The sequence below is a fragment of the Garra rufa genome, chromosome 11 (assembly GCF_049309525.1).
Source record: "Garra rufa chromosome 11, GarRuf1.0, whole genome shotgun sequence".
NCBI classification, from domain to species: Eukaryota; Metazoa; Chordata; class Actinopteri; order Cypriniformes; family Cyprinidae; genus Garra; species Garra rufa.
Window position 1 is genome coordinate 31,375,474 of NC_133371.1, and position 18,361 is coordinate 31,393,834.

The window sequence follows — 18,361 nt, forward strand, 5'->3', positions numbered from 1 at the left end:
AGTGTTCATTGTTAGAAAACCTTTCTATTAAAAATTAAATACTGTTCTTTTTAACCTTTTATTGATCAAAGAATCCTGAAAAAAAGTTGGTTCACAGGTCCAAAAATGTGAAAGAAGCTGGATGCTCACAGAGCGCAGTATCGAAGCATATTAACAGAGTAATTAACAAAATGTGGCCGGAAAAGGTGCACATCAAAGGTGCAAATCAGCATATTAGAATGATTTATGAAGGATCATGTGACACTGAAGAGTAGTAAATAAATAAAGAGGAGTAATGAAATTAAACTTTAATTACAGATGTAAATTAAATTTTAATGTATAATAATATAGAAAAACATTGTTTTACATCATAATAATGTTCTGTATTTTTATCAAATGAACACAGCCTTGATGAGCATAAGAAACTTCTTTAAAAAAACATAAAAAAATCTTACTGCTTCCAAACTTTTGAGCGGTAGTGTATACATATACGTGACCCTGGACCACAAAACTAGTCATAAGGTCAATGTTTTTAAATTAAGATTTATACATCATCTGAAAAGCTGAATAAATAAGCTTTCCAGTGAAGTATGTTTGTTAGGACAGGACAATATTTGGCCGAGATACAGCTATTTGAATGTCTGGAATCCGAGGGTGCAAAAAAATCTAAATATTAGGTAAATCGCCTTTAAATTTGTCAAAATTAAGTTCTTAGCAATGCATATTACTAATCAAAAATTACGTTTTGATATATTTAGTAAGAAATTTACAAAATTTCTTCATGGATCATGAGCTTTACTTAATATCTTATTTTAGATTTTTAGCATAAAAGAAAAATTTTGACCCATACAATGGTTTTTTTATCGCTGTTTATTCTATTGCTACAAATATACCCGTGCTACTTAAGACTGGTACATTTAGTAGTACATAAAAAATGTATATACAAATACATTGCTTATAATAAACCCATTTATTATCATTTTTGTGGTGGAGCCAGTGAAAATTTTGGCTGGAAAAAAGATTTTTCCCTCAAACCTATATAAGCAGGTGACTCTTCTGGAATCAATTCGCACAAACTGTAATGACACCAAAGGTCTTTCCTTCTAGTTGCTACTTCCCCTGCTGATGAACCAGAGTGAACTAGAATCGATTGTTATTTAGATGAAATTATGCGTCTGGAAGCATAAATGGATAGACATATATGTCTACATATACATGTCAACATATATTTTGATTGGTATGTAATGATGATATTGTGGTTCTATTGTAGATAATATACATAAATGATGCACATAAACAGCGGTTTACCCCTCTCAACCTACCTGTCACTAAAATGAGCTGTACTCGACCCGCATGGCATGTTATGCCATTCTGTGTGTGTGTGTGTGTGTGTGTGTGTGTGTGTGTGTGTGTGTGTGTGTGTGTGTGTGTGTGTGTGTGTGTGTGTGTGCGCTCTGCCACTGGCAACATGCCCATCCGCAGAACGCCACGCTGACTCTGCGGCTCCGCCGTACTGAAAATAATTGCATTATCACTGACACTCTGACAAATAACCTTCAGAGAAATCTGAATATTGCTGAGCTCATTCTTCTCAGTGAGACAAACAGTGAAGAGTCAGGTCGATATCACTGCTTTCTGTTTTTGTTGAGCTCCGGTGGAAAACCAGAGACAGGGGAGAGACAATAATTTGTTAATTTCCACTAATATATTTCATGCTTCAAGATTTACGTCTAGGAGGTCTATAATACCTGGAGAGAGCTATCCGTTAACATTCCCATTCATCATTCCCCTTCGCTTACACTGCTTATGAATAACCCCCTCCCTGAGAAGTGCACAGTTTGAAATCTGCCATCTCTGGCTGATGGCAAAACATCTACTGTAATATAATGACATATCTGCGTATATGTTGCTTGAAAACAAATTTATTTCATCAGAAAGCATGGCAACTTTCGAATGGCTGTCAATGGAGAAACATGCAATGACAATGTCATAGTTATGACTTAGTTTTCTATCATTCCTATAGGGTGATTTTACTTTTTAAAAGTTATTCATCTGTCCATAAGGGAGCGCTGTAAATATTGACTTCATGTTTATATACACGTATACATAGTTACGGGATTCTGACTTCAGATTCAGGTCAACGAGGCAGATTTTCAACTCAAACTAATAAACCCTAACGCTCTCTTCCCACTCCACAGCACCCAACTGAGACGTCCAGATGAAATATAGATAGACCATCTCATAATAATTAACCAGTCTTTCATGAATTAAGGAAAGGCAGTATGAATATATAGAATTCACTTTCATTGCTTTCAGAGCTGTCTCGTGAATAAATATTTCATATGTTAAAGCAGAAGAAGGAGAAGGTTTGAGAAAAGGCTTGTTTTAATTTGTCAGATCATAATTACTGGAAGAAAGCAGGCCTGGGGGAATCGTGGCTAGCCCACATACCTACTTTTTTGTAGTTTGGTCTATGTCGGCGTCCTCCGATGTCTTGAGCCCACGTTCGCCCATCTCAGAACCAGCTAATGAACTTCAGCTAGTCACAGTTGGAATGAAACGGAGCCCGTGACATGAGGGGGCCACTAGCTAATAAGAGGAAGCTTTGAGTTAGTTGAAAGAGTTTCCACAAAATGAGAAGAGTGTGGAAATATAATTATTAAAAGCCAGTGCCACAAAGATTTAGCTTCAGCTTCACCTCAATGGACGACCATCTGATTGGAACATCTAACTCTCTTGTGTAGCCGTGTTTCGATTCTCATGAGAAGTTAAGTCATATATGGTGTTTGCATCTAAACATCCAATTGTATGCACCTTGCTATAAATATTCATTTTATTAAAAATGTACACAAGCTCTATTTTTAATTTCGTAGTACATCAGTCGACCTTATTCTTGACGGTGCCGAGCGAAGCTGGCAAAGATGGATAATTGGACAGTGTGACAGAGGCACATGTTTGAAGGGTGATTCAGCTTTGAAGTGCACGCAGACATGACTTACAATCACTCCTGCACATGTCACTCTGGTTTATCATCAGTTACTACTTATGCAGAACTTACAATCACACATTATGATCTATGAAAAGTTTTAAAGGTGATTTGTAAGATGTTACAGTAAAGTTTAAAACAGAAACTAAAATTACATTAACCAAAAATTGCCTCATGTGGTAACATCTAAATAATTTTAAGTCCAAAATATTTAACATCACTGATTAAGTTAAAAAGTCTGGTCAGTAAGATTTTTTATTTTTGAAAGAAATTAATACTTTTAAAATGCTGTATGCAATTTTTTTGACTGTGCCTTAACATAAAAACACCATAATACAAACATTCAGTTTGTGCTACAGCCTGTTATTCTACTGTGAAAATGTACATTCCGTGCAGGGTTGCCAGGTTTTAACAAAACAAAACCTTCTTCTCAAAAGTAGCACAATTGCGTTTCGAGGGGGTCCTCTGTTAAAAATCGCATTCCGTGGGGTAAAATAAATATTTTTGCCAGGGTTCCCCTAGTAAAAATTTGTATTCGAGGGGATAAATATCACGTTATTGGGGTCGCTACAACCCGCAGCCATGAAAAACAACCAGTGGCAACAGTGGGTTTTCTGTGGGAAAACTGCAGACTTGGCAACATGTCTGTTGTGTTTGGTGATTCCACCCATAGATATGTATAGATACCCAATGGTAAGAGTAACCAATAGTATTTCACATCCCCGGTTGCCACATGGTGAAAAACTCAGTGCATTGAAGGCAGCAAACAAACTGGCTCAGAGATCGCAGATTCTACCCGACCCAAAACGCATGCCTCTTAAAACCTCTACGACCAGAGGCATATTAAAACGTGGATAAATCAACTCATAAACTTGCCTTCCATTGTCAGCTGCGCTCGTTCCTGTTGCATGCCCTTAATCTGACAGCCTTTGTGTCTGAGGAGGAAGGGGGCCAGAAAATTAATATTTTGAATTTGGATTGTAGTACCCATTTTAACCGTTAGCCGTCAATATTACATACTGCACCTTTAATATTTAGCAAGGATGCATTAAAGGGGTCATAACGTGTGTGTTTTTTTTAGGGCTGCAACTAACGATTATTTTGATAATCGATTAGTTCGCCGATTAATTTTTCGATTAATCGATTCGTTGGCTTAAAAATCCCAATTATTTATTTATTTTTTTAAATCACACTATTCCACATTCTGAATGCTATGAAAACACAGTGCTTAACCATTTACAACAATTCACCTGTTGTAATAAAGAGAAAGGACAAATATCTGAAGAAAAACACACTAACAAGCATAAAATACAGTGTTTCTGCTATTTATTCTGCCGTGGCGGTGTTTAGGAAAGGAAAGGAAAGGAAAGGAAAGGAAGTGAGGTGAGGCCAAGTATGGTGACCCATACTAGGAATTTGTGCTCTGCATTTAACCCATCCAAGTGCACACACACAGTAGTGAACACACACACACCGTGAACACACACCCGGAGCAGTGGGCAGCCATGGCTGCGGCGCCCGGGGAGCAGTTGGGGGAACGGTGCCTTGCTCAAGGGACTCACCTCAGTCGTGGTATTGAGGGTGGAGAGAGTGCTGTACATTCACTCCCACCACCTACAATCCCTGCCGGACCTGGGAATCGAACCTGCAACCTTTCGGTTACAAGTCCGACTCCCTAACCATTAGGCCACGGCTGCCCCCACCAACAGTTTAGTGTTTAGTGTCCCACCAACAGCAGCGAGCACATGAGTTCCGCGTTCAAATGCACGCAGTAAGCTGAAGCTGGCCCAAAGCCCCAGCTAAAGTAATTAGGCCTACCATGAATGTGGAGGGGAAAAGTAAGGAGATATTCATATTTATTTATTAATAAACTTGTATTTTCTGAGTGCATCTTTATGGATTAGCTAATAAAAGAGTTTTGTTTTCGATTTGAATTATTTCGTTTTATAGCAGTGAAGTAATAATTTAAAGTAAATTTATTACTCTTACATTTATGAGCAAAAATGAAGTTTCACATAGCACTTGCACCTCCATATCCTGCAAAGCTTTCAATCTCCGCACAAACTATTGGATATGCGCCTATTAGTAGCCTACACATTTATCTAGGTTAAACGATTAAACTAATATTGTGATATGCTTAATTTTTTTTTTTTTTTTTTTTTAATCTAAGGATTTTAATTTAAATCGTGATGATTTGAGAAGGCTAAACTGATCTATCTGCCGCTGGCCGCTTTGTCGTTACTTTAAAAAAACAAAAACTTGAATTTCACAAAGAAAAACATGTTCCAAATATATTTCTAAATTAACTTTATAAACTAAAGAAACGAAAATAAATGTAATTACTTTGCTATTAAAAACAGCAGCTGTGCAATGGGGAAGAGAAAGAGAACTTGGCCAGTAATTCTGATGAGCTGTAACGTTAGAGGTTGTAGGAATTTTTGCAACGAATGTTTGTTTAATAGCCTATTTAACACTTATTTAGGCTACTTTCTTATTTAAATGTATTATTTCGTTGATTTATTTTAGTGTTTTGTAGACAGCTTGTTCACCGACAGAAATTGCAAAACACGCACGTTCGGGAATAATGTTTGAGCCTCATTTATTTATATATAAAACACCGCACCACCGGCGGTGGTTAAAATCTGCCACCGTCACAGCCCTACTGTTCATACCCTCCATAAATACGCGCACTACATGTTGTATTTAAATCTAAATTTAACATTCAACGACAGATGTTTCAGCACAATGAATGTTTTTGCGCTGAGTTGAGTATCAATTGTCTCCCTTTCTGTGTTCTGGCTGTCTGACACGCTCATTCAGTAAAGATTTAAACTTACAGACTGCCAGAATGGATTTTTAAATGGAAAATCTCGAGTGAATTTGTGACATTTACAGATAAGGATATGACCGCAAACTGAAAGTTTTCATGCTGAGGACGCAAACGGATCTCAAAGCGCCTCACAGGGCAAGCCATCACTCTATTAGTTTTAAATAAGGAATTCTCATGTTTTGAGCAGCTTGGATCACGTAACTCTCTTGCAGCATCTCAGTCTGTTTCCTCCACTATTTTAGATGCATTTTGTCTATAGAAATGAGTCATTCAGTGCTGTTATTTGACGTGATCCTCTGAAGTTGTACGTGCACTGTGGGCGGACCCGATTCATCGATAATGAGAATCGTTGTCGACAAATTTCATTATCGATAATAATCGATTTTATCGATTAGTTGTTGCAGCCCTAGTTTTTTTTATTTGAATATGTTCCTTGAGGTTTACTTATAATGTTAATAAAGTTTTTTGCACAAAAAACAAATAAATATGTGGAAAAATTATTAGTTTCAAACCTCATTCTGACCCTCTGTCTGAAACTACCTGTTTTAAGGGGCGTGTCCTTTAAAGCTTCTCAGTAATCATCCACTCCTATGATTGGCTAACATCATTGCATAGGAAAGAATATCAACGCCCCTTTGCTATTGCATAGTGTTTTGACAACATGATAAAAAACTGTTATTTCCAGACAAGCATTATGAAATCATTTACTTACCACTTTTGATGCAGCTGCAGTCAGATCTAGTACCGCTAGAGTGCATCTTTCAACAAATGTTTCTTTGTGAACTCTCCATGACACTGTGTCTTGTTTAGAAAACAGCATGCTCTGAAGTCCGAACAATCCTCTGAAATTATCCTGATGCCATTAAAAATATACTATCCACGTGTTCTTTACGCTGAGTCCATCTGATATCTATACAAAGATGTGAATGAGCTGTTTAAACCAAACACGTCAAAACTAACGTTCTTTCACTTAATTTGTCCTATTGATGGACTGTGTCTGAAAGCAAACGCACATCTGTATACTGTTTAGTGTGTGGACAAGATAGCGGCAGTGATTCTAATTTCTATTTGCTTTTGATGTGATGCACCACTCGCATTGATCATATTCAAGTGTCAGCCATTAAGTGACTGAATGCCAGTGGGCAGGGCCTATGGTGGTTGATGCCTTGCTCTGGAGGCAGTGTTTATGCCAAAATTTGTGCCCAGGTGATGTCACCTTGCACTTTAAATCCAAAAGAGCCATTTGTAGAGCTTGATTGAATAAATATTTTCTTTATAAAGAGGAGGACGGTTCAAGCTATGAAACTTGCAGGATGTTTTAATGGTATAAAGACCTCTTATATGCCAAAAGATCAAGGCAAATTTGACTTCTCATGTCATAACCCTATTAAATTGATCAAAAGTGACAGTAAAGATATTTTTGTGTTACATAAGATTTCTGTTTTTTAATAAATACTATTCTTTCAAACATTCTATTCATCAAAGAATCCTGAAAAAAATATGTCACGGTTTCCACAAAAATATTAAGCAACCCAACCATTTTCAACACTGATGATAAGAAATGTTTCTTCAACACAAAATTAGCAAATTAAAAGGTATTTTTGAAGGATTCAACCCGATTTCACAGCAGTTTGTACATATTTTATGAGGTGGCTAAGAGGCCAGGTCGTACAAATTTTAACTTTATGTTAAAAATCGTGCATATTTTATGAGGTGCCAAATTCCTAGGAATTCATACAAATGACCGACCCTAAACCTACCCCTCACAGGAAACGTACGAAATCAAACAAGTGAGGTTGTACGAATTCGTACAAATTAGCCACTTCATAAAATACCTACAAATTGGTTGTGAGATAGCGTTGGAAAGATCATAGAACACTGAAGTCTGGAGTTATGGCTGCTTTGCCATCACAGGCAATGAATGAAATATAATAAATATATGAAGTATATTTTAAAATATATTAAAATATAAAATGTTATTTTAAATTCTAATAATATTTTAAAATGTTACTGTTTTGTACTGTATTTTTAATCAAACAACTGCAGCCTTGTTGAGCATACGAGCATTTTGTCTTTTCAAAAGAATGGTTGACAAGGGTGGAAATAATCGTTATTATTTTTTATCATTTCAATCTTAAATTGTTTAGTCCCGCTGCTGACACACTTCCCCTTCATTTCACTGAAAGCAAAAGCTATTTCAGAAGGATATGTAATTTGAATGCAAATATTTAACTCAAAAACACAATAGCATTACTGTGACCTAAGATCAGCGTTAGGAGGAGTAAAATCAATGTTAGCATCTTCCAGAAATGCTGTGTTTACCACTGAAAGAATGACTCATGGGTTTAAGTGTTGTGTTTGTGTCTGTGTCTGTTTTTGTCCCGTCAGTGTGTCCCAGTGGCAAATACGGCAAAGCTTGCGCTGAGATCTGCGTGTGCACTAACAATGGCACCTGCAACCCCATTGACGGCTCTTGCCAATGTTTCCCAGGCTGGACAGGAGACGACTGCTCACAGAGTACGAACCAATTTGTCCTTCTCTTTGTTTACATTTTATTTGTGTTTTATCCTATGACTCTTTCCCATCCATTTTCAGCCATTTGTCTTTCATGGGCGTCTCATGTCATAGTGCCATGTAAATCACGACCACGTCCATTTTTCTCTGCCAAATACCCCACAAGCACCACTGATGGAGACCAACAATTTCTTCAATAAATTACTTGATAGCACACTCTCAATAATTTACACAGCGCAAGAGAGCGGCAATATGAAATACAGACGAGAGCAACAATGTCCTGGAAAATTTATCGCTCACCCTCGCGTCGCCCTCCCCTCTCACGCTGTTAATCTAACACTGTTTGCTGTAAGTGAAGGGGTGAGGATTGGCTGAGAGATTTCAATTATTAATTCCAGCTTAAAACTGACTATATTAAAACATTACAGCTCTCATTTCAATGTGATTTCCTCTTTATTTTAGCTCTACCACATTTTATTTGCAAAACATGCATCATTTGTATACATGTTATGTCAATTAGGGGCCTGTAAATGCATTTCAACACAATACAAATATGTGTTAGACTTCATTTGACAGTGTCTCTGGCTCCGCAGTTTGTCCCATAGGCCAGTGGGGCCCTGACTGCTTGAACTCATGTAACTGTCACAACGGAGCCCAATGTAGTGCCTACGACGGAGAGTGCAGGTGCAGCCTGGGCTGGACCGGCCTCTACTGCACGCAGCGTGAGTCTCTCTCACACACACATTCACAGTTATTAAATGTACAAACAAGAGCCACTATTATACACATGCAAACACTCTCTCCCGCACACGTAACGGGCATAAAGTGACACAGTGACATCTGTTGGCAGTATTTCCGTACTGCACCGGGGAGTTGTGAAATCTCATGATGTTATGATGCCACTGAGTGGTCCTTAATAATAAATGCACGTTTTTTTTTTTCACGTCAGTCATTTAACTCATTATATGACCTTGCTCAAGGCTGAAATCAAAGACCATCAACATCACGCCTGCGAAAAAACAAAATCCATCTTTCATTCATTATGTCAATCATTTCTTGATCCCTCCTCTGCTGCCACTCTGTTTGAAACTTTTTTTCTCATGACGGCAGTGATATAAACTCTTTCTTGAGGAGTGATGAAATCAGTTTGTGTTTTGCTGCAATGTTTGCTCCAGTAGGCTTGTTATCTTTAGTGGCCAGACTGTCTTTGAGTGTTTGTGTATTTATATACTGTATGTGTGTTTGTCTACGAAGTGTACGAGGGCATCGTGAAAGGGGAACACTGCCATGCTAATGTAGTTGAATTAGGTACATGTTCTAACAAATTGTGGTCATTTGTTGAATTCGAATGTTGCGGCTTCACTTTCACTCTGGGTTCCTGTTGCTGGCGTGCACCAACTGTGTGTTGTAGGTTAATGTGATGTAGCAGGATATCTCTTTCCTTCAGGCTGTCCCTCAGGGTTTTATGGGCGAGACTGTGCAGAGGTGTGCCGCTGTCAAAATGGAGCTGACTGTGATCATATCACTGGCCAGTGTGCCTGTCGGACTGGCTTTATTGGGACCAACTGTGAACAGAGTGAGTGTTGTAGCCTCTTTAAGATTGTGTGTTCTTGTGTTAGGGGGTTGTGAGAATGTCCGTTCGAAAAAGACGTTTAGCAGCCCTGATTGATGATGAGCTGTGTGTGTGACTGTGTTCCTCATCCACCATCCCAGGCAGTCGATCACAACATGTGTTTGAGTGTTTGTTTTACACAGTGCTGGCCCGGGGTGTTTGGTTAATTGTGCTGCTGTATGTGTTTTCATACAGAGTGTCCTCCCGGGACGTTTGGCTATGGCTGTCAGCAGCTGTGTGAATGTATGAACAACGCCACCTGCGACTATGTGACCGGAACGTGCTACTGCAGCCCGGGATACAAAGGAATCCGCTGTGACCAGGGTATCACTCTCTTTATTTACGTCTTTTTTCAACTGGGGTGAAAAAAATATATGGAGAAATTCTCTACTGAATGAAGGAACCTGTTATGTTTTAGAGTTGGGCCCTTAAGTAACCACATGACAAGATGCTAGCAAACCTAGAACACTGTAGCAACCACAGAAACATTCAAAAAAAGAGTAATCAGACCCTTGACAACTACATAGTGACACAATAACAACCACATAGACATTAGCACTTGCACAGAAGACCCTACCAACCAGTCAGGTGTTGAAGAACCACATAGAAACACACTAACAATCACTCAGACCCTTAGCAACTACATAGAACACCCAAACAACTACATAGCAACACCCTAACAACCACTCAAACCCTTAGCAATTACATAGCAACACATTACCAACCACTCAGATGTTGAAGAGCCACACAGCAACAAATTAACAACCACTCTGACCCCTAGCAACTAAATACCAACACACAAACAACCACGCAGACCCTTAGCAACCAAATAGCAGCACACTAACAACCACTCAGACTCTTAACAACCCCTGGCAACTAATTACAAACACAGAAACAACCGCTCAGACCCTTAGTAACTACATAGAACACCTAAACAACTACATAGCAACATACTAACAACCACTCAGATGTTGAAGAACCACATAGCAACACACTAACAACCACTCAAACCCTTAGCAATTACATAGAAACACATTAACAACCCTTCAGATGTTGAAGAACCACACAGCGACAAATTAACAACCACTTAGACCCCCTGCAACTAAATACCAACACACAAACAACCACTCAGACCCTTAGCAACCAAACAGCAGCACACTAACAACCACTCAGACTCTTAACAACCCTTAGCAACTAAATGTCAACACACAACCACTCAGACCCTTAGCAACCAAATAACAGCACACTAACAACCACTTAGACACTTAGAAACCCCTAGCAACTAAATAGCAGCACACTGACAAATACTCAGACACTTAGCAACCCCTAGCAACTAAATACCAACACACTATCAACTACTCAGACCCTTAAAAACTACAAGGCAACTTATTAACAACCTCTCAGACCCTTAGCAACTACGTTGCGACACATCAACAACCATACAGACCCAGAGCAATCTAAATAGCAGTACACAAACAACCACTCTGATCTTAGCAACCCCTGGCAACTAAATACCAACACACAAACAACTGCTCAGACCCTTAGAAACTATATGGCAGCATATTAACAACCACTCAGAGCCTTAGCAACTGCATAGTGACACATTAACAACCATACAGATTCTTAGCAACCATAGAGCAGCACACTAACAACCACTCAGATTCTTAATAACCCCTAGTAACTAAATACCAAAACACAAACAACCATTCAAACCCTTAGCAACTACAAAGCAACACATTAACAACCATACATACCCTTAGCAACCATATAGCAGCACACCAACAAACACTCTTAGCAACCCCTAATAAACTAAATACCAACACAGTAACAACCACTCAGACTCTTAGCAACTACAGAGAAACACATTAACTATTCAGACCCTTAGCAACCAATAGCAGCACATTAAACAAACACTCTCAGTAGGGCTGGGCAATTTGGCTTAGAATCAAAATCTCGATTAATTGAACATTTTAACCCGATTACGATTAATGAACGATTATTTTATTTATTAATAAAATTATATTTAATTATATTTATATAATATTTATTTTTTTGCCCTCATAGTTCACTGACAAGTTTTGTACAGTAAATATGTTCACATATTACAAGCGAGAGATTTTTGGATGAAGGGTGCATTACTTGATTTTAAAATAATTGAAGGAAACACACTATCTACGATCTATGATTATTAATTGAACATCAGTGTTGAACAACTGAAATTAAAGCAAGCATTGCTTAAAACGAAAAGTCACATTTTTCTTAAATTAGTGAAAATAAATAACTTGCACTATTGGAAACAAAATAAATAATTTTCAATGTTTTTCATATTAAAAGTAGAAAATAAGCAGTATCTCCTCTAAATAAAATTACCCTTGTATATCCTGTAAATACTTTTTACTGTATAAATACTGTTTAAGCTCTCCATCGACATGTCGGCGGAATAACGGAACGGAGCGCTAGTGTTTTTTAAAGGGAAAGTAATTGAAATAATCTTCCTGGAAAAATTTTAACGATTATAGGTTCTGAATGTCGATTTCGATTATTTTTCGATTAATCGCCCAGCCCTAACTCTCAGACTCTTAACAACTACATAGCAACACATTAATAACCACTCAGACCCTTAACAACCAACAGTAGCACACTTACAACCAACAGTAGCACACTTACAAACACTCAGACCCTTAGCAACCACATAGAACACCCCAGCAACTACATAGCAACTACAACTGCATAGTGACACACTAACAACTATTTAGACTCTTTGCATTCACATAGGAACACAAACAAACAATCAGTTGTATGCAGTTGTTAAGGTGTTCTATGCAGTTTCCAAGGGTCTGATTGGTTGTGTGTTGCTGTTTAGTTGCTAGGGTGTTCTATGTGGTTGCTAGGGGTTTGAGTGGGTGTTAGTGTGTTGCTATGTGATTGCAAAGAGTCTAAATCAGAGGTCTCAAACTAAATTCCTGGAGGGCCACAGCTCTGCAGAGTTTAGCTCCAACTCACACCTGCTTGGAGTTACTAGTAATCCTAAAGACCTTTATTATCTGGATCAGGTGTGTTTGATTAGGGTTGGAGTGAAAATGTGCAGAGCTGTGGCCCTCCAGGAATTGAGTTTGAGACCAGTGGTCTAAATAGTTGTTAGTGTATCGCTATGCAGTTGCTAGGGTGTTGTATGTGGTTGCTAAGGGTCTAAATGGTTGTTAGTGTGTTGCTATGTAAGCAACCCCATAGAACACCCTAGTAACGGCATAGCAACATTAACACCCACTCAAACCCCTAGCAACCATCACACAGAACACTCTAACAACTACATAGCAACACACTAACAACTACTCAGACCCTGCATAGCAACACTCTAACAACCACTCAGACCCTTAGCAACTGCATAGCAACACACTAACACCCACTCAAACTCTTAGCAACTAAATGGCAACACAGTTTCACCGACTGAAACCCTTAGCAACCACATAGAACACCCTAGCAACTACATAGAAACACACTAACACCGACACAAAAACACTTTGCAACCACACAAAACAATGCATGATGCACCACTCACATTTTCTTCTTGATTATTGTAGTTTTTGTGGTGTCTCTGATCATACATGCAATGAGATTAGCATGCATATGAATTCTGTTGTACCTGAATTTTCAGGAATGAAGTATCTGATTTACTCCACTTGATTTCACCACAATCATATTCTGTCTCAGCGGCTTTAGTGATGGAGGAGCTGAACCCCTACACTAAGATCAGTCCTTCGCTGGGTTCAGAGCGGCAGTCTGCGGGTGCTGTCATGGGCATCATCTTCCTACTGCTGATCATCATGGCCATGCTCAGCTTGTTTGTTTGGTTCAGGCAGAGACAGAGAGACAAAGGCCAGGAAATGCCCAGTGTCTCGTACACCCCAGCCCTGCGTGTCACCAACACTGACTACTCCCTCTCTGGTGAGAACCTTCTTTGAGACTAATCATCAAATATTAAAAAAGCTGCTATAAACAACTTCAGACGCCCCATGAATATTTTTACGAATATGACTTATATAGTACCTTTTGAAAGGTGTGTGGCAGCATTTTTGTCTATTCAGTAACTGAAAGTAAAAGCACTGTATTATGTTATCACAGTGCTACCACACTTTTCATATGCTGATAAGCTTTGCTTAAGTATTCAATTAATATTTGAATAATGTGAATAAACTGCATATTTATAGTCATTTTTTATGTCAGCTTCATGGACTAGTTTTGATGATGTGGCTATAAATGGCTTGACCAATTCCATTAAAGGATTAGTTCACTTCCAAAATTAAAATTTCCTGATAATGTACTCACCCCGTGTCATCTACGATGTTCATGTCTTTCTTTCTTTAGTCAAAAAGAGATTAGGTTTTTTAAAGTAACATTCCAGGATTTTTCATCATATAGTGGACTTCAATGGGAGCCAGTAGGTTAAAGGTCCAAATTGCAATTTCAATGCAGCTTCAAAGGGCTCTACACGATCTTAGCTGAGAATTAAATGTCTTAATTAGCGAAACGATTGTCCATTTTCTAAAATAAAAATCTAATTTATATACTTTTTAACCACAAATGCATTATGTAAAGTTGGAAAGGTCGTGTTTACAAACCAAATATGCAAAGAAAGTCAAACGACTTTTTTACAAAAAAAGGTCTTACAATTTAGAAGTTGGAGGAGAACCTTACTTCTCAGCTCCGATCATGTAGAGCCTTTTGATGCTGCATTGAAACTGCAATTTGGACCTTCAACCCATTAGTTCCCTTTGAAGTTCACTATATGTAGAAAAATCCTGAAATGTTTTCCTCAAAGACCTTCATTTTCTTCATTTTTTGACTAAAGAAAGAAAGACATGAACACCTTGGATGACATGGGGTGAGTAAATGATCAGAAAATTCTTTATTCTGGAAGTGAACTAATCCTTTGAGTTTAGTGAACTTGTGGTATGTAGAATTTATGAACAATTCTGTTTTGCTCTCTTCCTTTAGAAACATCTCAGAGCAGCACCGGCGGCCAGTGCTTCTCCAATCCCAGCTACCACACTGTGGCACAGTGCAACATCTCGTCCTCCATCTCAAACAACCTGGATGGTACTCTCGCTCTTAAGGTGAGGACAGACTCATTTTCATTACAGCAGAGGTTCGCATCCTTCATGATGTTTTGACAGATAAACTATTTTTAAGCACAATTTGAATGGATAGTAGCTGCTTTTGTGCTACGAGTGTTACATAAAAAACGTATGCTTCAACATGACCTCTTTTTAAAGAAATGAATACTTTTATTCAACAAGGATGCAATGAATTAATCAAAAGTGACAGTAAAGACATTTATAATGCTACAAAGATTACTGTTTCAAATAAATGCTGTTCTGTTCATCAAAGGAAACTCAAAAAATGTACAAGCTTCCACAAAGATATTAAGAAGCACAGCTGTTTTCAGCATTGAAAAGATATTTCTTGAACACCAAATTATCACATTATAGAATGATTTCTCAAGGATCATGTGAAACTGAAGAGTGGAAAAACAGCTGCTGAAAATTCAGTTTCACCATCACATGGCAATGTCATTTTAAAATATATTAAAATAGGTAAAATATTCAGATTGTAATAATATTTCACAGTATTGTTTTTTTTTAATCAAATACATGCAACCTTGATGAGCATAAGAGAATTTAAAAACTGACCATAAACCTTTAAACAAAGGCTGACCAAACAATGTGTTATAGTTACGACAGAGTCAATAACAATAAAACTGATTTATAAAATGTGTTTTTATTCTTAAAAATATAATTTTCTAGTTAGGTAGTCATACTTGTGAATACAATTTTATAGCTTAATGGGATAGTTCACCCAAAAATGTAAATTCTGTCAGTAATTACTCACCCTCAAACCTGTAAGACCATCGCTCATCTTCAGAACACAAGTTAAGATATTTTTGATGGAATCTGAGAGCTTTCTGACCCTGCACAGACAGCAACAAAACATGTTCAAGGCCCAGAAAATTAGAAAGAACACCATTAAAACAGTCCATGTAACATCAGTGATTTAACCTTAATTTTATGAAGCTACAAGAATTTGTTTTGTGCGTTAAGAAAACAAATGAATGACTTTTTTCAACAAATCTTCTCCACAGCGTCATCCTAGGCACCATTATAGAGAGTACCACGAAAAACATTTTTGTGGTTGACCATTTTAACAGTGTTTCTGTGCAGGTTCAGAAATGTCACATTTCATCAAAAATATCTTAATTTTTGTTCTAAAGATGAACAAAGGTCTTACGTCTTTGAAACAACACGAGGGTGAGTAATTAATGACAGAATTTAAATTTTTGGGTGAACTACTCCTTTAATTCGGTCCTAATTCAACTGGTATGTGGCACTGCAAGAATTTTAGAACATAAAAAATGGGTTGCGGACCAGAAAACCTCATCTCTGCATGGACACTGTTTCATCAAGGCTATCAGGGCAATGATCTTTCAGCGTCTTTGATGTTTTTTGTCTTTTTTCCCTTTTAGAAAGGAGACCGGAATAGTTCAGAATGGAGAGCGTACTGCAATCTCAATGACCTGGGTCAGTGTCCTCACTTAATTTCTTATCTCACCCCCTATTCAAACCATCTTCTATCTATTCCCATCAGACAAAGCCTGAAAAGTACTCATGCAATTTGAAATGGATCAGATATATCGCTCTTTTCTCCGCTCAGCCTATTCCACAAAACAAATAAGACATTTGTTTTCCATTGAAGCACCAGAGAATTAAACTACTTACTCATTCCTGCGGGGTTGCAACGAACACCAGACGGCGCTTCTGGCACTGGAGCAAGACCTCCGCCCGCTGTGTTTTTAATAAGCCCTTACTTTAGGTGGCACACGCACATGCTGGAAGGTCAGACTTTGCCTATATTATCCAAGGTCACTCAGACTAGGGGGGAGAGAGTTCATTACCTCTCTGACTTCCCATCCCAAGCCACCTCACCCCATTATGTCTACCTGCAGGTCTGCTGATAAGGCTTCACCAGAGCATACGAGGCCTCAGAGACTCTGGTTGGAGTTGGGTATTTCAATCATGTTCTGTTGCAAGCCCACAGAGGAAGTGAAATAGGACCAGTGACCACAAGTTCAAAGTGGGACAGTGATTTCATCTTTTTATAGGAAGTTTTGCTGATAATTTACTCACCCCCATGTCATCCAAAATGTTCATGTTTTTCTTACTTCAGTCGAAAAGAAATTAAGGATTTTTCTCCATATAGTGGACTTCAATGGGGATCAATGGGTTGAAGGTCTAAATTGCAGTTTCAGTGCAGCTTCAGAGGGCTCTACACGATCCCAGCTGAGGAATAAGGGTCTTATCTAGTGAAACGATCTATATACGTATACTTTTGAACCACAAATGCTTGTTTTGCACTAGCTCAAATTAACACATTACATAATCATGTTGGAAAGGTTCATTTGTGTATTTCGGTTCAAAAAGTTAGGGTAGGGCAAAAAACTCAAATTTTCTCCTCTAACTTTAACATCATCCAACATCGTTGTTTTACCTTTTTTGTAAAGGACGTTTGACTTCTTTGCACATTCACTTTGTAAATACTGGGTTGGTACTTTTACCAATGTCACGTGCGACCTTTCTAACTTGACTATCTAATGCGTGACCTAGTGCAAGATGAGCATTTGTGGTTATAAAGTATACAAATTTTTTTTGTTCTAGAAAATAGCCAGTTGTTTTGCTTAGACTCTTATTCCTTGTCTGGAATCATGTAGTGCCTTTTGAAGTTGCATTGAAAAGCAATTTGAACCTTTAACCTGTTGGTTCCCATTGAAGTATAGAGAAAAATCCTGAAATGTTTTCCTCAAAAACCTTAATTTATTTTTGTCTAAAGAAAGAAAGACATGAACATCTTAGGGTATGTTTACACTTGTCATGTTTGATTAAAATAACAAACTCTGGTGCGATTGCACTGTTAGTGCGAATGCTGCCATCCAAACCCTAGTGCACACCAAACAAACAGACCGAGACCGCTAAAAAGATGGGTCTCCGTCCACTTCCAAATGAAGTATGGTGGGGTTTGAATGAAAAATGAATGCAACATGGATCAAATACTTCTAAACCAGGTGTGTCTAACCTTGTTTCTGGAGATCTACCTTTCGGCAGAGTTCAGATCCAACACTGATCAAACACAATTGAACCAAATAATTAGGATCAATGACGAGGTAAAGTTCCCAGGTGGTGAAAATCAAATCATATACATGCAACGAGCGTGCTTAATCCATCCGACAACATTGCGTGTACACCGTAAGTTCCGTCACAAAATATACTTCATTCAACCTGACCAATCAGGTTGTGAACATATCACTATGTCTTTAGGATCTGTATCTTTAGGTTCACTATCAAAAATGCCAGTGTGAATGCTAACTGGATCAGGACTAAATGTAACATTG

General features: G+C 38.1%; 1 protein-coding gene across 1 annotated transcript in view; it reads left to right on the forward strand.

Moving 5' to 3' along the window:
* The window catches only part of megf11 (multiple EGF-like-domains 11), a 183,270-nt gene that overhangs the window by 157,782 nt on the left and 7,127 nt on the right, over window positions 1-18,361 (forward strand). The window contains exons 17-23 of the mRNA XM_073850488.1: window positions 8,184-8,312; window positions 8,903-9,031; window positions 9,757-9,885; window positions 10,117-10,245; window positions 13,633-13,866; window positions 14,917-15,035; window positions 16,442-16,496. Of these exons, the coding sequence (XP_073706589.1) occupies window positions 8,184-8,312; window positions 8,903-9,031; window positions 9,757-9,885; window positions 10,117-10,245; window positions 13,633-13,866; window positions 14,917-15,035; window positions 16,442-16,496 (924 nt within the window). The remainder of the gene's footprint in view (window positions 1-8,183; window positions 8,313-8,902; window positions 9,032-9,756; window positions 9,886-10,116; window positions 10,246-13,632; window positions 13,867-14,916; window positions 15,036-16,441; window positions 16,497-18,361) is intronic.